This window comes from Vulpes lagopus, chromosome 8, assembly GCF_018345385.1.
Source record: "Vulpes lagopus strain Blue_001 chromosome 8, ASM1834538v1, whole genome shotgun sequence".
Classification (NCBI taxonomy): domain Eukaryota; kingdom Metazoa; phylum Chordata; class Mammalia; order Carnivora; family Canidae; genus Vulpes; species Vulpes lagopus.
This window is the reverse complement of record NC_054831.1, coordinates 85307351-85332063: the sequence shown is the minus strand read 5'-3', so window position 1 is coordinate 85332063 and position 24713 is coordinate 85307351. Positions and strand designations below refer to the sequence as shown.

The 24713-nt window shown below is 43.0% G+C and overlaps 4 protein-coding genes and 1 pseudogene across 4 annotated transcripts in view; all 5 read right to left on the bottom strand.

Annotated features, from left to right (window-relative positions):
• LOC121497767 (protocadherin alpha-3-like) overlaps window positions 1–24713 on the bottom strand; it is a 147430-nt gene that overhangs the window by 99219 nt on the left and 23498 nt on the right.
• On the bottom strand, window positions 1104–3572 carry LOC121496923 (protocadherin alpha-10-like). The gene has a single exon (XM_041765817.1). The coding sequence runs from the start codon at window positions 3570–3572 to the stop codon at window positions 1119–1121; it is 2454 nt and encodes an 817-aa protein (XP_041621751.1). The 3' UTR covers window positions 1104–1118.
• LOC121497769 (protocadherin alpha-7-like) lies at window positions 8878–11293 on the bottom strand. The gene is given in 2 exon segments (XM_041767488.1): window positions 8878–8955; window positions 8957–11293. Coding segments are annotated over 2 exon segments (2370 nt in total). The 5' UTR covers window positions 11249–11293.
• LOC121496925 lies at window positions 13244–13952 on the bottom strand (annotated as a pseudogene).
• LOC121496924 (protocadherin alpha-6-like) lies at window positions 19596–21980 on the bottom strand. Its single transcript, XM_041765818.1, is given in 2 exon segments — window positions 19596–19693; window positions 19695–21980. Coding segments are annotated over 2 exon segments (2355 nt in total). The 3' UTR covers window positions 19596–19624.

The following is a 24713-nucleotide window of genomic DNA, read 5'->3' as shown; positions in this document are numbered from 1 at the left end:
CCACTACTAAAATGAAAATGATAATCATTTTAAAATCTAAAAATATTTTCATAGATTAGGATATTTATGAATGAATTTCAAGTCTACATAGAGTACCACTAAAAATAAAATGTAAACATGGAATACTGAGGATATTGTATTATTATGTTATACTGCAGTATAATATTCATTTCTTAAGGTTTATTTCTTTATGAGAGATAGAGCAAGGAAGCCTGCATGAGTGGGGAGGAGGGACCGAAGAGGGAGAGGAAGAGAAATCCTCAAGCCAATTTGCCCCATGGATGGAACCCAGTTCAGGTCTCCATCCCAGGACTCTGATCATGACCTGATATAACCAAGAGTCCCAGGCTTAACCTACAGAGCCACCCAGGCACCAAACACTCTTTAATAAGGGAGAAAAGGCACATTTTGATCCTGAAGAGAACAGAGATCAGTCTTTAATGATTTTTTAAAGATTTATTTATTTATTTATGATAGACACACACACAGAGAGAGAGAGAGAGAGAGAGGCAGAGACACAGGCAGAGGGAGAAGCAGGCTCCATGCCAGGAGCCTGATGTGGGACTCAATCCTGGGACTCCAGGATCGCGCCCTGGACCAAAGGCAGGTGCTAAACCGCTGAGCCACCCAGGGATCCCCTGAGAGCAGTCTTTAAAAGTAATATGGCCATATCAAAATTTAGATTTGAAAGTTAAATAAACTTAAAGAACTATTCAAATAAATACTTCTAAAAATAAAAAAGACTGCTTTATGAAAAAACCAAAACCTACAAACGACTTCAAATATTTGATTGGAAATAGAAATACTTAAAAACAAGTTGAACTGTTTAAAAATTGAAGTATCAAGAAAAACATGATGCAGAGTACAATAGACAAAACACAAAATGAACTTTTTTTTATTTTTAAAAGTAGGCTGCATGCACATCATGGGGCTTGAGCTCACCACCCCAAGAGTCACATGCTCTACCGTCTGAGCCAACAGACACCCCCAAAACGACCTTTTAGATAAATTATATTAAGCATTAGTAGAAATATTTGAGATTTTACAGCAATATGCTATATTAGAAAGGATGAAGATATTCTGAGACATATGCATGAGGGCAAAAAGCGATTAATAAATTATTCACAGAGCAACATATGGAAATTAAAAAAGTAATAACCCACCTTTCCAGAGTAGTCCCCTCCAGAAGACTCTCCTTCCATTTCCACATCTGGTACTGGACACGGAGGCAGACTGGGGCTGAAGGCCATGAGGTCGGCCTTGGGCGGGCCCTCCCCAGAGCACACCCTCTGCCGCCTCTGCTGCGAGTGCGACCAGCTCCCCACCGCGCTGGAGCACACCAGCGTGGGCTTCCCCGGCCCGCACGCGCCCTCGCTGGGCGGCGCCGAGCACCGCAGCGCCGTGGACAGCAGCAGCGTGAGCACCAACAGGCTGGACACCGCGCAGATGGCCACGATCAGGTACACGTTGACGTCCACCAGCGCCGCGCCCGCGCCCTCGCCCGCGCCCGCGCCGCCCGCCGACACCCGCGACGACGGCCTGGGCGCCTGGCCGCTCTCCACCAGCGACAGCAGCACAGTGGCCGTGGCCGTCAGCGCCGGCTCGCCGTGGTCCTTCACCAGCACCAGCAGGCGCTGGCGCGGCGCGTCCGCCTCGTCCAGGGCGCGCGTCGTGCTGATCTCGCCCGTGTACAGCGCCACGCGGAACGGGCTGCGCGCGCCCCCCGCCGCCGGCTGCAGCTCGTACGACAGCCACGCGTTGTAGCCCGAGTCCGCGTCCACCGCGCGCACCTTGGCCACCACGTGGCCCGCGCCCACCGCCCGCGACACCGGCTCGCTCAGCGCGCCGCCCCCGCCGCGCGCCCCGGGCAGCGGCAGCAGCGCGGGCGCGTTGTCGTTCTCGTCCAGCACGAACACCTGCAGCGTCACGTTGCTGCCCAGGGGAGGCACGCCCGCGTCGCGCGCGCTCACTTGGAACTGCAGCAGCTCCAGCTCCTCGTGGTCCAGCGGCTGCAGCGCGTACACCTTGCCGCTCTCCGCGTGCACCGACACGTAGCTCGACAGCGCGCGCTCGCCCACGCGCCGCTCCACCAGCGAGTAGGACACCAGCGCGTTCTCCTGCGCGTCGGCGTCGCGCGCCGACACCGTGAAGATGTGGCAGCCGGGCGGGTTGTTCTCCTTCACGAACACCGTGTACTCGGGCTGCGCGAATGCCGGCGCGTTGTCGTTCACGTCGGCCACCTCCACGGACACGCTGGCCGTGGCCGACAGCGAAGGCGAGCCTCCGTCGCGTGCGGTCACTACCAGAGCGTAGTTCGCCACGCTCTCCCTGTCCAGGGCGCTGTCCAGCACCAGCGAATAGTAATTCTTGAAGGTGGACACCAGCTTGAAGGGGACTTGGGGTGTTAGTGAGCAGGTCACCTGCCCGTTGGCGCCAGAGTCACGGTCGGACACGCTGATCAAGGCGATGACGGTGCCCACCTGAGCATCCTCTTGCACCGGGAGAGCCAAAGAAGTGATAACCACCTCAGGTGGATTATCATTTTCATCCAGAACTTCCACTAGGACGGTGCAATGACTAACCATGGGTGGGTTTCCTCTATCTGTAACATCTACATGAATTTCGTAAGTGTTACTATCCTCAAAGTCAATAGCATCATTTACTCTTATTTCTCCCGTTTTTTCATTCATTAGAAATTTCCTTCTTATGCTGGGAGAAACCAAAGCACTAAATGAATATATCATTTCCTTGTTTATTCCTTCATCTGCATCAGACGCATTTAGCCATATTACTAATGTTTGGTTCGCTGAATTTTCATACATCTTTACTTCATAAACAGATCGGTCAAATATAGGCGCATTATCATTAGCATCCAACACCAAGATCAGCAGAGTAACAGATCCTGTATATTCCGGTTTGCCTCCATCAGTTGCCGTTAATAACAACTGAAGCTGAGGGTTTTCTTCACGATCTAGCATTTTTCCTAGAACAAGCACTGGAAATTTGCCTTTGTCTTTTTTGTTTATAATATCAAGAATGAAAAACTCATTTGGACTGAGTCTGTAAGTCAGCACTGCATTCTCTCCAACATCCGCATCAGAGGCGCCTTCTAGCGGAAACCGGGAGTCAAGCAGTCGAGATTCCGGTATCGAAAGCTTTTGTTCTGAGACTGAGAAGATGGGCGCATTGTCGTTAATGTCCTTCACCTCCACCTCCACATGGAAAACCTGCAGCGGCCTGTCCACGATCACCTCCAGGTGGATGCTGCACTCCGCGCTCCGCCCGCACAGCTCCTCCCGGTCGATCCGAGAATTCACAAACAAAATGCCATTCTGCAGATTCACCTCCAGAAGGTTCCCGTGGCCTTTGGACGCCAGTCGGAAAAGGCGCGGCACCAGCTCCGCCAGCTCCAGCCCCAGGTCCTGGGCGATGCGGCCCACGAAGGTGCCGTGTTTGGTCTCCTCCGGGACCGAGTAGCGGACCTGGCCGCTCCCCGCCTTCCAGGCTGCGAGGAGCAGAAGCAAAAGAAGCCCGTGTCGGGCTATGAGGCTGCTGGGTGTGTAGACCAGCATCATACCTTTTTGTCGATTAACAAATTGATGAATCAGCGGTCTAAAACAAACATGCTCTCTGGATTTTCCTATTCTATTTCTTAAATCCAATTTTGTCGAAATGCCTGAGATCTGAGTATGTAGCTCCTTTTTAGTCCTTGAGAAACAGGATTATGCCTTTGTTGTAAAAAATTTTATGGAAGGCAGCGACATCCGGTGGCTGAATGTGTAAGTACATTTCCATAAGTTTAACAACTTGTATTCATAGCTTTTAATTCTATTTTTACGTATTTGTATCTCTATGGATCTTCAAAACTTCACGTGATTTCTCTTTCATATATAATAGTAATTATCATCTACTCTTAATTCAGCGTTTTGTTGAGTGCAGAACTTCAGAGAGGTAATTTCTTCCCCAAACATGATTATCATTAGCTACATTTGAAAATACTTAGTATTTGTATATAGTGAGTGTATCAGTATTTTACTGGGTAACAAATTTAGACGTCTTCAACTTTTTAAAAGATCTTATTTATTTGAGAGAGAAAGAGAGAGTCCACAGCAGAGAGAAGCAGAGAGGGGGAGAAGCAGACTCGCCACTGAGCAGGGAGCCGGATGCCAAGACTTGATCTCGAAACTCTAGAATCCTGACCTGAGCTAAATGCAGGGGATTAACCTACCGAGCAATGTAGGTGCCTCTAAATGTCTTCAATGTTGACACTTAATTTACTTCTTTTTTATTATTTTGAGATTAAATAAGCCTTACTGGACACTAATCCGAAGAATCAGTTCTCTGTGAGGTGTTTGAAACTCCTAAATTTCAGTCATCACTAGATAGTTGAGGGAAGATTATTGGCTTTGACATCAGAAATGTCTCCATTCTGATTCCTATTCTTAAACTTACTAGTTTTGTGACTTGGGGAGAATAATTTAAACTCTCTCTGCCTCTGTTTCCAGTTTTATAACATTCATAAAGTAACAATATGGTGATTGTATCAATCATGATAAGTTAAATGCCTAGGACAGTACTTTAAGGAGAGTAAGTGCTTCACAAATGGCAATATCCTCAGGCCTCAATTTAGCCACATTTCTTTTCATATTGTGTCAAGACCACAATTGGCTTTTTGGTAAAAATTATTGCCTATAGAATTTTATCACTCTGCAATGCCTTTACTATTACTACTGCACAGGCTGATTGGTGGTTCTTGTCTAGGAAAATAGAAAAGTGCTTTTTATTGAGAAATTTGTTACTACTGGGAGAAGTTTAATTTTTTGCTATGCATCTTACATGGGCAAAAATAATCTTAGTTATTATTCTAAGTAAAATAATTCAAAAATTTATGATTTCTACTGGCAGGGACAAGTGCTTTCATCTTTATTATATTTAATCTTTTCAAGTACCCTAAATGAACAGTTTTGGAATTATCTAATAGTTTATCAGTATCAATAAAGCCTTTCATCACCACCTGCAGTAAAAATATTTTCTCTTTCTCAAAGTTCTTGGAATCAAATATTCAGCAACTGACATTCCCTATTAATATATCTACACTACTGAAAGAAAAAAGAGAGAAAATTCTCTTTTTCCAAGAAGAGAAAACTTAATAATAGGACCTTTGGTCTTATCCAAAAGGTTAATTTATTTACTTTAATGATATTATGATTTATAAAAGAGCCAAAAAAATTTTTAATCCTTTCAGTTGTTATTAAGAGCTAAAAAAAAAAAAGAGCAACATTTATGAACAAGAAAATAGATAGGAATGAGTCATTGAATTGATTCATCTGTTCTACTAAATTGTTTTTACACTATTCTACTTCTTTAGACTGACCTTAAAGGTTAAAGTCCATTCACATTCTGGTTTTAAGGATTATTTTTCTTGTAAAGCATGAATTAAACATACAAAACTCCATTCCTATTAATGTGTGTTTTATAGCAAGCAATAACATAGCTGTGCCAATTAAATCTTCAATAATGAATAGAAAGTAGGGGATACTTAAATTATATCCTGTCAAATAATAGGAACTTGCTTTGCCAAGCATCCCAATAGGGCTATTGGATCTAAAACTTCAATTGAGTAAGAACCACCTAGAGTGCTTATTAAAATTTGCAAATTTGCCAGTCCTACTTATTTCAAAATGTTGTCGTGGAGTCTGGGAACCAGAATGTTCATTAAGGACTCCAGGTGTTGCTAATGCAGTTAGCATTACCAGGTCTAGGATAGGATAGGCTCACCATAGACCGACCCCAAGTTACCTAGGATATACTCCCTTTATGTCTGTGATCTTGTGTATTTATTTATAGTGTCCCTTCACTCTCAAGTTTCAGATAGGATCAGAATTTAGCCTACAAGTTGGGGACTGATAAAGGGAAGTTTCATTATTAGCTTCTTAATTGCTACTTGAATTGAGGAGTGTTATCCGCAGAAACACAGAGAGCTAGCTACTAAATAAATACTGAAGTGTCTTCCATGCTCTTGCCTCTCTACTTTGAACTTCCAAGCTATTTTGAATCCTAACCTCCCTGGATCCCAGTGTGCTCATGCTTTCTGATGATGCAAAAGATAAATTCATTGTTAGATGTTCACTGATCTTCTGAAAATTTGCATATGATGATAGCCCGTATTCATGAGAAAATAAATATTAATATAAGGACAAAATTACCAATTATATCAATACAGCCATCAATAATAAAGAATAAAATTTATAGTTATAGGAGATATATTAAGTATTTAATAAATAATACTAGCTCTAAGAAACTAGTGGGAGTGTGGAGGGGAGTTAGATTTCTAGCACTCTTCAGTCCATATAATCCATACAGCATACAATCAAATACCCGGGCTCAATTCATTTAATTCATTGATTCATCTGTTCTACTAAATTGTTTTTATACTTTTCTACTTCTTTAGACTGACCTTAGGTTAAAGTCCATTCAAATTCTGATTCAGGTGTCCTTGCACCTGAAAAAGTGCAAGGACAGAGATATTTGAAGGCATAAGTTTGGATTTAAGGGGACTTTTGCTGGGACACCTGGGTGGCTCAGTACTTGAGCCTCTGCCTTTGGCTCAGGACAGGGTCCCAGGGTCCCAGGACCCAGTCCACATTGGGCTTCCTGGGTGGAGCCTGTTTCTCACTCTGCCTGTGTCTCTGCCTCTCTGTGTGTGTGTCTCTCGTGAATAAATAAATAAATAATCTTTTTTAAAAAAGTAAGAAGAGTTATGCTGACAGACATAGATAGGATTGATCACGGGAGCATAGAGAATACTCAAGTTTTGAAAGAAGTATAATGAAGCGAGGCCCTTGAGGGGTGCAGTGGATTAAATGGTGAACTCTTGATTTTGGCTCAGGTCTTGAGATTGGCCCTGCATTGGGTTTTGGGCTCAGTGAAGAGTATGCTAAATCTTCTCTCTCCCTCTCCCTCTATCCCTCCCTGTGCTTACTCACTCTCTCTGTTAGATAAATAAATAAATAAATAAATAAATAAATAAATAAATAAATAAATAAAATTTTAAAAAGAAATATAATGAAAATTGATTGCTTTGGAACACATACTACACATGTCTTCTATAAGGAAAAAGAAAAATTACTGAAATATATCATTTAAGTGAATTTTACTTGCACTTTCATGGTTATACTGTGGCTCTATTCTCAAAACTACTCTGATTTTGCTCTGCTGAGTTTTTAATTAAAGAATGTATCTAACACAATAAAAAATCCTGGAATAGACTGGAATAAGTCACATAACAAAAACTCGCTGTAAGTACAAAGGAAATTTCTACAATATAAATTAGAAAACAAAAGCTTCAACTAAAGACAGAGTGTGAAGAAATACCAATCTGATAGTCACAGGCCACAATTCAGAAAATATAAGTTTAACATGGAATGAATTTGAAGGTGCAATCTCATCTCCAGATTTCTGTCTTTCAGGATATTGAAAGGAGGGGATCCCTGGGTGGCTCAGCAGTTTAGCACCTGCCTTCGGCCCAGGGCATGGTCCTGGAGTCCTGGGATTGAGTCCTGGGACCGAGCTCCGCATCTGGCTGCCTGCATGGAGCCTGCTTCTTCCTCTACCTGTGTCTCTACCTCTCTCTCTCTCTCTCTGTGTGTGTGTCTCATAAAAAATAAATAAATAAATAAATAAATAAATAAATAAATAAATAAAATCTTTTTTTAAAAAAGAATACTGAGGGGAAAAGTAAACCATCTCAAATGACAGGGGTAACTCTTTTTAAAGTATAGACTATGAATTCAACAGAATTCAAAGTGTAGAATAGACATCTCTAATGCACAAACATTATATACTAACAAAAATTTAGTAAAAAGGAGAAAGTCTTCTGAAGAAAGTACCTGAAGGAAGTATTTTTTTTCCAATATCAGATAAAAATTTAATTTTATAAATTTCAAAATACTTTCTAAATATAGAAAAAATTTTCAATCAATACGTTGTCAAGCATATAGAAACATATTTTACATAACTTGGAATGAGAGTTGTATTTCTAACATTTATTGTCAGAATTCTATTCCTAAGGTAAAGTAACTGTTTTCTAGAGTATACTGAAATTTACTCATTGAAATAAAAAACACTGAGTAAGGCTGGCCAACCAAGTCTTCAGCCTCACATAGAAAAAGGTAGAAAACTACAAAGTTTAAGTAACAGTTACTACACATTTTGCTTTGGGACTTCTTGTAAACAATAGAATTATATTAAAGCACCATGCAAACTTCAGAAATGAATACATGGTAGAGTGGTGTTGAAATATATTTAATGTGTAGCAATTAAATTGTTCACTGAATACTTTTCAGATAGGTTTGTTTTTTTTCAGATAAGTATTAAATGAAACTAATTCAGATTCAGCACCCAATAAATACGTACTCAGTGTATTTTTTTATTTTTCATTTAAATTTTTTTTCTTTTCAAGATTCCATCCATTTATCAATGACAGACACACAGAGAGAGAGGCAGAGGGAGAAGCAGGCTCCATAGCAGAAGCCCCACGTGGGACTGGATCCCGGGTCTACAAGATCATGTCCAGGGTCGAAGGCGGCGCTAAACCGCTGAGCCACCCGGTCTGCCCTCAGTGTATGGTTTTTAATGATTCACAATTGGAAGACGGAACACTAAAGTCAGCTATAAACTTAAAGTGCTAAGTTATGAAAAATAAATAAGAAATACTTGCAGATCTCTAGAATGAGAAAAAAAAAACTATAAAGGCACCGTCTGAGGTAATAAGAATTTTTTTTCAGACTTCAAAAATAAATAGATAAAAGAATAAAATATTTGAGTAACCCACCTTTCCAGAGGACTGCAAAGAAGCTTGTGGATCTTCAGTTGCATTTAGAGATCCGGGACACGGAGGCAGGCTGGGGCTGAAGGCCATGAGGTCGGCCTTGGGCGGGCCCTCCCCAGAGCACACCCTCTGCCGCCTCTGCTGCGAGTGCGACCAGCTCCCCACCGCGCTGGAGCACACCAGCGTGGGCTTCCCCGGCCCGCACGCGCCCTCGCTGGGCGGCGCCGAGCACCGCAGCGCCGTGGACAGCAGCAGCGCGAGCACCAACAGGCTGGACACCGCGCAGATGGCCACGATCAGGTACACGTTGACGTCCACCAGCGCCGCGCCCGCGCCCTCGCCCGCGCCCGCAACCGCGCCGCCGGCCAACACCCGCGACGACGGCCTGGGCGCCTGGCCGCTCTCCACCAGCGACAGCAGCACAGTGGCCGTGGCCGTCAGCGCCGGCTCGCCGTGGTCCTTCACCAGCACCAGCAGGCGCTGGCGCGGCGCGTCCGCCTCGTCCAGGGCGCGCGTCGTGCTGATCTCGCCCGTGTACAGCGCCACGCGGAACGGGCTGCGCGCGCCCCCCGCCGCCGGCTGCAGCTCGTACGACAGCCACGCGTTGTAGCCCGAGTCCGCGTCCACCGCGCGCACCTTGGCCACCACGTGGCCCGCGCCCACCGCCCGCGACACCGGCTCGCTCAGCGCGCCGCCCCCGCCGCGCGCCCCGGGCAGCGGCAGCAGCGCGGGCGCGTTGTCGTTCTCGTCCAGCACGAACACCTGCAGCGTCACGTTGCTGCCCAGGGGAGGCACGCCCGCGTCGCGCGCGCTCACTTGGAACTGCAGCAGCTCCAGCTCCTCGTGGTCCAGCGGCTGCAGCGCGTACACCTTGCCGCTCTCCGCGTGCACCGACACGTAGCTCGACAGCGCGCGCTCGCCCACGCGCCGCTCCACCAGCGAGTAGGACACCAGCGCGTTCTCCTGCGCGTCGGCGTCGCGCGCCGACACCGTGAAGATGTGGCAGCCGGGCGGGTTGTTCTCCTTCACGAACACCGTGTACTCGGGCTGCGCGAATGCCGGCGCGTTGTCGTTCACGTCGGCCACCTCCACGGACACGCTGGCCGTGGCCGACAGCGAAGGCGAGCCTCCGTCGCGTGCGGTCACTACCAGAGCGTAGTTCGCCACGCTCTCCCTGTCCAGGGCGCTGTCCAGCACCAGCGAATAGTAATTCTTGAAGGTGGACACCAGCTTGAAGGGGACTTGGGGTGTTAGTGAGCAGGTCACCTGCCCGTTGGCGCCAGAGTCACGGTCGGACACGCTGATCAAGGTGATGACTGTGCCGGGCTGAGCATTCTCTAAGATAGGGAGAGACAGGGAGGTAACAGTCAACTCTGGAGCATTATCATTAGCATCCAAAACTTGCACAAGAACTGTACAATGACCAGCTAGTGGTAGGGAGCCTTTATCGATTGCTTCCACTCGAAGTTTGTAGGTTTTGCTTTCTTCAAAGTCGATATGTCCTATTGCTATAATTTCTCCACTTACGGCATCTATGTAGAATTTAGATTTTATATCTGGGGAAATGTCACTAAAGAATGAGTAAATAATATCCCCATTCAAGCCTTCATCCAAGTCTGAGGCGTTAAGTTTAATTACCAAAGTCCCATTTGGGACGTTTTCTGGTAATTTCACGGCATAGACTGTTCTATCAAAAGCTGGGGCGTTGTCATTGGCGTCCAGCACTTTGACGAGTAACTGAACGGTGCCAGTCAGCTCAGGTTTGCCTCTATCAGTGGCCGTGAGCAATAAATGAAGTTCCGGAGATTGCTCCCTGTCTAAAGGCTTCCGTAATACAAGTCCAAGAGGCTTTACCTGTTCGTCATTTGTTGGCACGTCCAGAGAGAAAAATTCGTTGGGGCTCAGTCTGTAAGTCAACAGCGCATTCTCCTCAATATCTGCGTCGGAAGCGTCCTCTAGTGGAAACCGAGAGTCAAGCATCCTAGATTCGGCTATAAACAGATTCTTTTGTGTCTCGGGGAACACAGGCGCATTGTCGTTAATGTCCTTCACCTCCACCTCCACATGGAAAACCTGCAGCGGCCTGTCCACGATCACCTCCAGGTGGATGCTGCACTCCAGAGTCCTCCCACACAGCTCCTCCCGGTCGATCCGAGAATTCACAAACAAAATGCCATTCTGCAGATTTACCTCCAGAAGGTCCCCGTGGCCTTTGGACGCCAGTCGGAAAAGGCGCGGCACCAGCTCCGCCAGCTCCAGCCCCAGGTCCTGGGCGATGCGGCCCACGAAGGTGCCGTGTTTGGCCTCCTCCGGGACCGAGTAGTGGATCTGACCGCTCGCGGGCTCCCAGGCTGTGAGCATCATAAAAAACAGCAGTAGATGCCGGTGCTCCCGATCGCCTTGATTTGAGCACACCATTTCAAATTAATTGTTTTTTTTTTATTCAAATCGTAACTTGTCTCACAATTTGGAGGAATCGTATCTCTTCCTTACCATCCTGAAGTGCTCGCCATTGTTCAACATCCGCTTAGAAAAACAGAGTGGAGTCTTTCCAATATGAATACGGACGACTTAGTTTTGGCTTGAATGAGAAAATTTCGCGGTAAAGAGCGACATCATGTGGCCAAATAGTAAGTACTAAGTACAAATAACTACAAACTTTTTTAATAAATGTGAAATTTTATTTTAACCTCTGATTCCCCCCCCTTCAGTTTCGCTACAGCAGAAGACAACACTTCTCACGCCTGCTGAAAGCATTAAGAGACTTAACTTCTAAATATTTAGTGTGACCATAACTGCGGTCTCCTTATGCCTTGAGGTACACGTTTTCCCAAGTTTTAAAATAAAAATTAAAATCTGACAATAAAGTGAGTCATGGCAGAAACATTAAGTCTTAAAATTTTTTTCGGAGTTTACGTATTTCCATTTAGTTAGATTTCTGTTAAGAAATTGCTTGGTCTCTCTAGGGACCCAAGATCTCAACTATTTACTAATGGAAGAAAAACACAGAAGAGTTGTTTGTTTTTAGGATGCAAGGGATATAGGCAACTAATTCATGTACTTTTCCTGAGAGAATGCAGTAAGGGAAGGTTTGGGAGATCTTTGAAGGGGAATCATTTGTATTAAGTGAATTTTGCATGGAGAAAGTATTCTGTTTCTCTTTTCATCAGAATTCACCCACTGGGTGGCTCAGTGGTTGAGCATCTGCCTTTGGCTCAGGGCATGATCCTGGGGTCTCAGGATCAAGTCCCACATCGAGTTCCCTGCGTGGAGCCTGCTTCTCCCTCTGCCTGTGTCTCTGTGTCTCTGCCTCTCTCTCTCTCTCTCCATGAATAAATAAATGAAATCTTAAAAAAAAAAAGAATTTATAAACTCCGTTCCAAAAGTTCATAGTACTTATCTCTTTATTATTTCCATCTTTTCTAATCCCATTTCATGAACATCTACCTTTTTTTACAACCTTTAATTTAATTTAGATTATTTATTTCATAACAAATTTATTTCATTAAATATTGGTACCCATCTGTCATACTTAGGGCAGTCTTTAATCAAGCTTGGGGTGTTTTATCCTTTTTAATTTTATTTCACAGAGCAAATTTTCTTGAATGTATTACTTTCCAATTTTGATATGTGCCTAAATGAGTTTTTTCCAACTTGCATATGTTTTTAATTAGCACAAAGATGGACAATAAAACCACATAGGCATACCATTTATGTACTAATGCTAAGAGCATGTACAAATTTTTAGGCCACATTTCTCATACTTAATTGTCTTTAATACCATTTAGTCATATAATTCATAGTGGTATAGGTTGATAAAAATGTTTAAGACTGATTGATAGTCTTAACTTAGGTGTCCTTTTGAAATGGAGAATAGAGGAGCTAGTTATGAGTTAAATAGTATTTCAGGATGGCATGTTGACTATAAACTCAAAAGGTACACAGATAACAATTCTATAATTAGTAAATATGAATATAACTTATTTAAGCTTACTGGTTCACATTTTTTAAAGCATCCTCATTTGTTTAAAATTAAGTACTATAAATGGTTCTTGAAAGTCTATTGTGGACATATGAGTCCAACTAATTGGGGGCCACAGGGGTGAATTATGTGACCATCCAAATTAGAGCCTGGTTTAGAGTTAAGAAATCAAACTACATTACAAAAAAGTTACAGTCATAGGTAACATAATCAGCCACTCAGATAATATAGCTTCCAAAGCTCATATCATCCTGGTGACCCTCCTTTACTTTTGACTTACACATAACCTTTCTTTTGAATATGCAAAAAATATAAATGTTCACCAAAAATCCTGGAAGTCACTGAATTCAATTCTGAATGATAATATCAATTCCGAATGATAGTAGTTTTAGCATTTCATATTACAGTCACTTTCATTACACATATTTTATTCATTCTAGGTCAAAGTGAGGTAAAATAGGAAGAATATGATTCCCAAATGCAGAGTCTTGAGTTGTGAAGCATCCAAATGAATGTGCATATGCATGCTGCAAAGCTATCTTTTGCTGGGCTGCAATATGCTGCTGCTCGGCATGGCCTGGAAGTCCTTTTTTTTCCAAAGAGAGAGAGAGAGAGAGCATGGGAGCATGTGCACACACGAGCATAAGTGGGAGAAGGACAGAGGGACAGGGAGAGTGGGAATCTTAAGCAGGCTCCACACTGTGCTCCATTTTACAACCTGAGATCATGACCTAACCTGAAATCAAGAGTCAGATGCTTAACTGAATGCGCTACCCAAGTGCCTGTGAAAGTCCTTTTTTAAAAAAGATTTTATTTATCTATTCATGAGACACACAAAGAGAGACAGAGCTTTGGTGGAGGGAGAAGCAGGCTCCCTTCTGGGAGCTTGAGGCGTTGACAGGATCTCAGGATCCCAGGACCTGAACCAAAGGTAGAGGCTCAACCACTGAGCCACCCAGGTGCCCCTGAAAGTCCTTCTTAAGAGAGAGTCTAGCTCTCTCTTAGAGTGCATTGCTAGTTCCAAGATGATTGGTTGAAGATTGATTACACTAGTAATTTTCTTCCCTCATTGTCCAGTTCTGCCAAGATAGCAACTCTGTTTTTGTTTTGAAAACCTTGTCCTGAAGGGTTTGCTGACATGTTCCAATTTTCTGTTCCAACTATCTTCAGTGGCAATGAATTTAGCACTAATCACTAGGGCCATAAGAGGGATTTCCTTGCTGTGGGATGGCATTCTAAGGGATATGACCACTTAGATGCTAGCAAAGGAAGCCCAACAGTAGAGTCTACAACCTTCTGGTCTTCCTCTGAGCTTCTGCCTTCTGACTCTGCCCACATGAGTTTTAAATATTGCCGCTATCCTGGAGTATTGTAATAGCTTCTTACTGTGTTATCTTGCCACAACCTCATTTATCCTTTTCTAAATCCTGAAAGTCATCTTTCTGAAAAACACCTTTTATCCCAGTTGTTTCATACTTTCAGTTTTCAGAAGATTGTAGAGGTGAGTCAAAATTTCTTACTCTAGTATTCTAACTTATCCAAGAGATTTTTCTCTTACTACTTTTCTTGCCTTATCCCATACTCTTCCCTGTAAGAAACATATGTTTTGACCAAAGTAGACTATTCTGTTTCTAGACGCATTGCAATTTTCTGTGTACTCATTTACTTAAGTTCATCTGTTCCCAAGAATGCCCATCATGTTCAGTATTCCTCTCTCAGAGGAACTTGTCCATTTCTAAAAAGATTTGCTTAGAAAGAGAATCTCAGAGCAGCTCACGTGGCTCAGCAGTTTAGCTCCACCTTCAGCCCAGGGCACAATCCTAGAGACCTGGGATTGAGTCCCACATCAGGCTCCCTGCATGGAGCCTGCTCCTCCCTCTGCCTGTCTCTGCCTCTCTCTCTCTCTCTCTCTCTCTCTCTCTCTCTCTCTCTCTGTGTCTCATCAATAAATAAATAAAACCTTTTTTAAAAAATAGAAAGGGAATCTCAGGCAGACTCCATGCTCAGTGTGGAGCCTGATGTGGGGCTTGACATTCCCCAGAATAGATCACAAATTGGGTCACAAATCAGTCCTCAACAGATACAGAAAGATTGAAGTAATACCATGTACTTTTTCTAACCACAGCACTATGAAACTATAAGTCAACCACAAGAAAACATTTGGAAAGACCACAGATACATGGAGGTTAAATAACATGCTACTGAAGAGTGAATGGGTCAATCAGGAAATCAAATAAGAGATTTTTTAAAAAAATATATGGAAACTGGTGAAATGAAAACACGATGGTCCAAAACCTTTGGGATGCAGCAAAAGCAGTCGTACGAGGGAATTTTATAGTAATATCACCCTCCTCAAGAAGCAAGAAAAATCCCAAATAAATAGCCTAATCTTAAACCTAAAGGAGCTAGAAAAGAACAACAAATTAAGCCTAAAGCCAGAAGAAACAGGAAAATAATAAAGATTAGAGCAGAAACTAAAAAAAAAAAAAAAAGAAATAGAAGATATCAATGAAGCCAGAAACTGTTTCTTGAAAAAATTAATAAAACTGATAAACTTCTAGCCAGATTTACTAAAAAGAAAATAGAAAAAGATCCAAACAAGAAAAATCACAAATGAGAGAGGAGAAATAACAACCAACACCACAGAAATACAATCATAAGAGAATATTATGAAAAACTGTACGCCAATAAATTGAACAACCTGGAATAGATGGATAAATGCCTAGAAACATATAATGTACCAAAACTGAAACAGGAGGAAATAGAAAACTTGAACAGAAAAATAATCAGCAAAGAAACTGAATCAGTAACCAAAAAAACTCCCAAAAAGCAGAAGTCCAGAGCCAGATGGCTTCAAGGCAAATTCTACCAAATATGTAAAGAAGAGTTAATACCTATTCTTCCCAAACTATTCCAAAAAACAGAATAGGAAGGAAAATTTCCAAACTTATCCCATGAGGCCAGCATTATCCTGATACCAAAACTCCACTAAAAAAGAGAACTATAAGCCAATATCCTCAATGAACATTGATGTAAAAATTCTCAATAAGATACTAGCAAACCAAATCCAACAGTACATTAAAAAAATCATCCATGACAAAAAAAAAAAAAATCATCCATGATGATTAAGAAAGATTTATCCCTAGGTTGCAAAAGTGGTTCAATATTTACAAATCAATCAATATGATACACCACAAGAGTAAAAGAAAGGGTAAGAATCATGTGATTTGGGATGCCTGGGTGGCTCAGCAGTTGAGCATCTGCCTTTGGCTCAGGGTGTGATCCCGGGGTCTGGATTGAGTCCCACATCCGACTCCTTGCAGGAAACATGCATCTCCCTCTGCCTGTGTCTCTGCATCTCTGTGTGTGTGTGTGTGTGTGTCTCATGAAAAAATAAATAAAATCTTAGAAAAAAGAACCATATGATTTTTTTCAATAGATGGAGAAAAAGCATCTGACAAAGTATAATGTCCATTCATGATAAAGACCCCTAACAAAGGAGGTTTAAAAGGAACTTACCTCAAATTAATAAAGGTAATTTATGAAAAAACCCACAGCTAATATCATCTTCAATGAGGAAAAAGTGAGAGCTTTTCCTCTATGGTCAAGAACAAGATGAAGATGTCCACTCTCACCACTATCATTTAATGTAGTACTGGAAGCCCCGGCCATAGTAAGCAGACAACAAAAAGGAATAAAAGGCATGCAAATCAGCAAGGAAGTAGTAAAATTTTCACTATTTGCAGATGACATGATACTCTATATAGAAAACCTGAAAGACTCCACCAAAAATATTTTCTAGAATGGATACATGAATTCAATAAAATCACAGAATACAAAATCAATGTATGTACAGAAATCTGTTGCGTTTTTATACCAATAATGAAGCAGCAGAAAGAAATTAAGGAATCAATCCCATTTACAACTTCACTAAAAACAATAAGAATACTCAAAATAAGTCAGTCGAGAAGGCCAATACCTAGGAATAAGCCTAACCAAAGAAGTGAAAAATCTGTATTCTGAAAACTATAATACAGTGATGAAAGAAATTTAAGATGACACAAAGAAATGGAAAGATTTCCCCTACTCATGGATTGGAAGAAACAATATTATTACAATGTCAATACTACCCAAAGCAATCTACACATTTAATGCAGTCCCTATCAAAATATCAACAGCATTCTTTACAGAGCTAGAACAAATAACTCTATAATTTGTATGGGACCACGATAGACCCTGAATAGCCAAAGCAACTTTGAAAAACAAAGAAAAGCTGGAAAGGTAACAATTCCAGACTTTAAGTTACATTACAAAGTTGTGGTGATCAAGATAGTATGGTACTGGCACAAAAGTAGACATATAGATCAACAGAACACAATAGAAAACCCAGAAAGTAACCCACAACTGTATGGTCAATTAATGTTTGACAAAGCAGGAAAGAATATCCAATGGGGGGAAAGATAAATCTCTTCAACAAATGGTATTGGAATAGCTTCTCGGCCTTTTGGCTAAGATCAAGTGCAAATAGTATTGGAAAAACTGGACAAGAACATGCAAAAAGTGAAATGGGACCACTTTCTTACACAAAAATAAATTCAAAATAGATTAAAGACCTAAATGTGAAACCTGAAATCATAAAAACCCTAGAGGAGAACTCAAGCAGTAACCTCTTTGCCATGGGTCATAGCAATTTATTTCTAGATATGTCTCCTGAGGCAAGGGAAACAAAAGCAAAAATAAACTATTGGGACTTCATCAAAATAAAAAGCTCCCAGAAGGTGAAGAATTCAATCAACAAAAAGAAAAGGCAACCTACAGTATAGGAGAAGATACTTGCAAATGTCATATCTGATATAGGATTGGTATCCAAAATATATTAAGTACTTATAAAACTCAACACCCAAAAATGAAATAGTCCATTAAAAATGGGAGGAAGACATGAATAGACATTTGTCCAAAGAAGACACCTAGATGGCCAACAGACACAAGAAATGATGCTCAACATCACTTATCATCAGGGAAATACAAATCAAAGCTACAATGACATATCACCTCACACCTGTCAAAATCAGCAACACAAGAAACAACAGGTGTTTGGCCAGGATGGAAAAAGGCACCCTCTTGTGCTGTAGATAGGAATGCAAACTGGTGCAGCCATTTCTGGAAAACAGTATGGAGTTTCTTCAAAAAGGTAAAAAATAGAACCACCCTATGATTCAGCAATTGCATTACTGGGTATTTACCCAAGAACACAAAGATACTAATTCAAAGAGATACATGCGACCTGATATTTATAGCAGCATAATCCACAATAGTCAAATTATGGAAACAGCCCAGCTGTCCCCTGATTGCTGAACGGATAAAGAAGATGTGGGACCCCTGGCTGGCTCAGTTGGTAGAGCACATGACTCTTGATCTTGGGGTCATGAGTTCGGGCCCCACATTGGGTGCAGAGCTTACTTAAAAATAAATAAATAAAATAAACTTTTAAAAAAAGGTGTGGTATACACAATGGAATATTACTAAGTGTAAAAAAGAATGAAATCTTGCCATTTTCAACAACGTGGATGGAGCTACAGAGTATTATGCTACTACTCAAAATAAGTCAAAGAAGGCCAATACTATATGATTTCACTCATTTTGGAATTTAAGAAACAAAACAAATGAGCAAAGGGAAAAAGAAAGAGAGAGAGGCAAACCAAGAAACAGACTCTTAATAATGGAGAACAAACACATGGTTACCAGTGGGGAGATACGTGGGAGATGGGTTAAATAGATGACAGGGATTACGGAGTCCACTTGTGTGTAGCAAGTACCAGGTGTTGCATGAAAGTGTTAAATCACTAAAACTAACATAACACTGTATGTTAACTAACTGGAATTTAAATAAAAACTTCTTAAAGATCTTATTTTATTTATTTGACAGAGAGAGAGTACAATCTGGGGAAGCAGCAGGCAAAGAGAGAGAGAGAAAAGCAGGCTCCCTACTCAGCAGGGAGCCGGAGGTGGAGATGGATCCCAGGACCTTGAGATCAAGAACTAAGCTGAAGGCAGACACTCAACCCACTGAACCACCCAGGCACCTCTATTATAAAACTTTTTTTTTGAAAGATGAAGAAATATCTCTCCATGAAAAGCAACACACCAAATAAAATTCAAACGTAAGAGACTTGGAGTGCCTGAGGAATGCAGGTTTTTTATGAACTGCCTTGACCAAAGTGCAGATTCCCTTGAATTTCCATTTAACTGCTATTTGCATCAAATGTAAAGAAATGAAAATTCTACAGAATTAATTAGAAAAAATGCTACTACTTATGCCAATTTAAAAATGTACCACAGGGATCCCTGGGTGGCGCAGCGGTTTGGCGCCTGCCTTTGGACCAGGGCGTGATCCTGGAGACCCGGGATCGAATCCCACATCGGGCTCCCGGTGCATGGAGCCCGCTTCTCCCTCTGCCTGTGTCTCTGCCTCTCTCTCTCTCTCTCTCTGTGACTATCATAAATAAATAAAAATTAAAAATAAATAAATAAATAAATAAAAATGTACCACAAATAGATATAATGTCTGATTCCAGGTTATATTAAGACTAATAACCAAACAAAAATAGATAACAATTGTTAACAGAAAAAATGAACAGATGTATATGAAGTAAATTTATTCAAATTTTTAAAATTAAAATATGTAAAGAGAAATACTAGGAAAACACATTTAACATTTCAAGTATGTATTAACTGTTAATTATGAAAATTCAGACTCACCTTGGTACAATGCTCATCATTTAAATCTTGATGCTCATTCATATCACCCACTACTAGGCAGGGTGGATGACTGGGGCTGAAGGCCATGAGGTCGGCCTTGGGCGGGCCCTCCCCGGAGCACACCCTCTGCCGCCTCTGCTGCGAGTGCGACCAGCTCCCCACCGCGCTGGAGCACACCAGCGTGGGCTTCCCAGGCCCGCACGCGCCCTCGCTGGGCGGCGCCGAGCACCGCAGCGCCGTGGACAGCAGCAGCGCGAGCACCAACAGGCTGGACACCGCGCAGATGGCCACGATCAGGTACACGTTGACGTCCACCAGCGCCGCGCCCGCGCCCTCGCCCGCGCCCGCGCCGCCCGCCGACACCCGCGACGACGGCCTGGGCGCCTGGCCGCTCTCCACCAGCGACAGCAGCACAGTGGCCGTGGCCGTCAGCGCCGGCTCGCCGTGGTCCTTCACCAGCACCAGCAGGCGCTGGCGCGGCGCGTCCGCCTCGTCCAGGGCGCGCGTCGTGCTGATCTCGCCCGTGTACAGCGCCACGCGGAACGGGCTGCGCGCGCCCCCCGCCGCCGGCTGCAGCTCGTACGACAGCCACGCGTTGTAGCCCGAGTCCGCGTCCACCGCGCGCACCTTGGCCACCACGTGGCCCGCGCCCACCGCCCGCGACACCGGCTCGCTCAGCGCGCCGCCCCCGCCGCGCGCCCCGGGCAGCGGCAGCAGCGCGGGCGCGTTGTCGTTCTCGTCCAGCACGAACACCTGCAGCGTCACGTTGCTGCCCAGGGGAGGCACGCCCGCGTCGCGCGCGCTCACTTGGAACTGCAGCAGCTCCAGCTCCTCGTGGTCCAGCGGCTGCAGCGCGTACACCTTGCCGCTCTCCGCGTGCACCGACACGTAGCTCGACAGCGCGCGCTCGCCCACGCGCCGCTCCACCAGCGAGTAGGACACCAGCGCGTTCTCCTGCGCGTCGGCGTCGCGCGCCGACACCGTGAAGATGTGGCAGCCGGGCGGGTTGTTCTCCTTCACGAACACCGTGTACTCGGGCTGCGCGAATGCCGGCGCGTTGTCGTTCACGTCGGCCACCTCCACGGACACGCTGGCCGTGGCCGACAGCGAAGGCGAGCCTCCGTCGCGTGCGGTCACTACCAGAGCGTAGTTCGCCACGCTCTCCCTGTCCAGGGCGCTGTCCAGCACCAGCGAATAGTAATTCTTGAAGGTGGACACCAGCTTGAAGGGGACTTGGGGTGTTAGTGAGCAGGTCACCTGCCCGTTGGCGCCAGAGTCACGGTCGGACACGCTGATTAGGGCAATAACAGTACCTAATTGAGCGTCCTCTCGGATAGGCAAGGATAAGGAGGTCAATGCAATCTGAGGGACATTATCATTTATATCCAAAACTCTCAATACAACAGTGCAATGACCAGCCATGGGTGGGTGACCTTTGTCTGTCGCGTCAACACGAATTTTGTATAAATTTAATTTTTCAAAATCTAAATTCCCTTTAGTTACTATTTCTCCAGTATTTGGATCTATTCTAAACTGGTCACCAACCATGGCTGGAACAAGACTATTAAAAGAATATGAAATCTCCCCATTCACTCCTTCATCGCGATCAGAAGCATTCAGTCTGATTACTACTGTTCCGTTACCCAAATTTTCGAAGATCCTTACTTCATATTCAGTCTGTTCGAAACTGGGAGCATTGTCATTCACGTCCAGCACAGTGACCAACACCTGAACAGTACCAGTGAGCTCAGGTTTGCCTTCGTCAGTGGCTGTCAGCAGTAAGTTATGTTCGGGAACTTCCTCTCTGTCCAAGGATTTCCTTAATACGAGCCCAATCTGTGTATTGTCATCACTGTTTGTTTTCACATCTAGGGCGAAGTATTTACTAGAACTTAGTTTATAGGTTAAGATGGAGTTTGAGCCAACATCCGCATCTGACGCGCCCTCTAGTGGAAACAGAGAGTCTGGCAGCCTTGATTCGGAAATCCGCACTCTTTGTTCCTTTAAATGAAACACCGGCGCGTTGTCGTTAATGTCCTTCACCTCCACCTCCACATGGAAAACCTGCAGCGGCCTGTCCACGATCACCTCCAGGTGGATGCTGCACTCCGCGCTCCGCCCGCACAGCTCCTCCCGGTCGATCCGAGAATTCACAAACAAAATGCCATTCTGCAGATTTACCTCCAGAAGGTCCCCGTGGCCTTTGGACGCCAGTCGGAAAAGGCGCGGCACCAGCTCCGCCAGCTCCAGCCCCAGGTCCTGGGCGATGCGGCCCACGAAGGTGCCGTGTTTGGCCTCCTCCGGGACCGAGTAGCGGACCTGGCCGCTCCCCGCCTTCCAGGCTGTGAGGATCAGAAGCGAAAGCAGCAGATGCTGAGATCCCAGTCGGCCTTCCAGGGTAATAACCATGTCAAATATTTGTTTTATTTCCACCAGATGATCTTGTCTCGAAATTAATATGAAATACTGTATGATCCCGAGTCTGTTAATGCAATTCTTCTGCGCCTGCGATTACTGAGCACTCGTGGAACCAAGAGGTAATCGGAGGAATGTATTTTGCATACTGTAATAAGTAGATTAACTTCATGGTAGACAGCGACATCATGCGGCTACAAAGGTAAGAAATGAATTCACATAATCGCGCTAAGCTGTAGTTCTTGAAGTTAAAAAAAAAAAAACAACCGGTTTTGCCTTACTTTAATATAAATCTCCTTATATTTGCAATTTGCAGAGCCAGTTTCATCTCGTCTGATTTCTTTTACTAGTGTAGAGTAGGGTGAGGGATCAGATAATTCATCACAAAACTTCTCTTCCAATAATTTAATTACTGTTATCAATCAGTTCAGAAAATTTGTGATCTGAAGTAGGTCTGGGAATTTAAAGTGCAAACTATACTACACTCTGTGTAGAGAAGAACATACATATATTTCTGTTATAGGGCATGCTATTATATTTTGCTCTGGGAAAATAATGTAATTTTGTTTATTTTTGAAAAGATTTTATTTATTCATTTGACGGGGAGAGAGCACAAGGAAGAGGAGCAGCAGGCAAAGGGAGAGGGAGGAGTAGGATCCCCAGTGAGCAAGCAGCCGGATGTGGGGCTTGATGTCAAGACCAGGGGATCATGAGTTGAGCTGAAGGCAGATGCTGAAATGACTGAGATACCTAGTTGCCCCAAGAATATAATTTTAAGTTAACAAATTTTATCCATATTTCTAAAATCTTATAGATTATCAAAGTCCATTCTTTCTTTGTTCAATGAATATGAAATACTCCCAAGACTGTTTCTTTTACTTAATAATGGAAGGTGAAATTTTTAGTGCATATTCTTTTTTAAAAATATCTCATTTATTTGAGAGAAAGAGATCACAGCAGGGGGTGAGGGGCAGAAGCAGAAACAGACTTCCTGCTGAGCAGGGAGCCTGAGATGGGACTGTCCCAGGACACTGGGATCATGACCTGAGCTGAATGAAGGCAGTTGCTTAACCAACTGAGCCACCTAGACACCCTCCCTTCTATGGTTCTAATTGTCATTTTCTTTTTTTAAAAAAGATTTTATTTATTTATTCATGAGAGAGTCAGAGACCTAGGCAGAGGGAGAAGCAGGCTCCATGCAGGAAACCCAATGTGGGACTCGATCTGGAGACTCCAGGATCATACCCCAAGCCAAAGGCAGATGCTCAACTACTAAGCCACCCAAGTGTCCCTCTAATTGTCATTTTCCCCCATTCATGCTAGAGACTCTCAGAAAATAATTTGATTACAATTTGAAGTTTATGAAGAGACATCATTTCAAACCCTTCAAATTCTCATTTTTCATTAATGGCATGAACATTCTGCATGTCACCTATATGAAATTTTTATTAGTCCTCCTCCCTTACCTGCCCAATTCAAACAGTCGATCTGTCTTTTCACATACCACCATATTTATCTTCATCAGTACAGCTATTATTGAATAACAACTAAAGGTAGAAATTCCATGACATTAGAGTCACTTCTACATGACCTGAGATGCAATCACAACCCAACATTTCCAGTGTTACTTATTTTTAACTACTCTCCAATGTGTTTTGAGACAATATAGATCACTTCCTTGTCTTCGTTCTCTAGCACAACCTTTGTTTAAGTTGTTTCTAAAATTAATTCCATTTTTACCTGTAAAAATGTTATCCTGACATCAAAATTCAGCCCAAATGTCAATTTTACTGTAAATTCATCTGTAATGTCATCAGCTGGAGATGATCAAACTCTTCCTCAAAATGAAAATCACAAAGAAAGACTTTTAAAATGGTCTTATGCCAACGCCCACCCCCCAAAGTTCTGATATACTTGTAAAATCCTCACAGACAACTAATACAGAGAAGCTGTATTAATACAACTAATACTATGAGAAGCTTCATCTTAAACTAATTAACCCAGATCTGTGTAATACTCTCTATCACTGAATTGCTGCCATTTTGGGTAAATAAATAGTTCATGTGCTAACCAATGATATCCCCCCAAATGAAATTTCCCTTTGCTTCCAAGAAGATAAGCCTTAACAAAAAGATATATTAGTTTGCAGAGTTTTTAAAAAGCCCAATGCAGTGCTTGAACTCAAGACCCTGAGATTAAGACCTGAACTGAGATCAAGAGTCCAAGGCTTAAACAACTCAGCCACCCAGGTGCTCCTAGCTTGTAGTCTTATTGTTGAAAGTTTTCTATAGTGGTTAGGATTTTCATACATTTTGAGCTATGTGAAGAGTCTCTTCAAATTTCAACTTTAAAATTAGCTAATTAAATTTAACTATCAAATCTCTATTGCAGTTCCTAGCAATTTCTGGAAGAGTGATATGATATCTAATCCAATTAATAGGGATATTTGTAATAATCCTATTTATTGGCCCCTGGTAGAAAATTATGCAATGTTACTGAAATCCTTCCTGTTAAATAAACATGGAAAAGGAAAATATTGGTCTTTTCATAAGAAGCAGTTTACATATTTGTTCATTTATTTCCTCAAATAGTTCATTCCAATCAAGGAAGACTGTGTAGAGAAAAACTTTAATCAATTTATGGACAGCTTCCTCTCCCAGCAAATAAATATTTTAGTTATAAATCAAAGAATTTATATTTTACAAGTAAATTAACTTAATTTTTTTA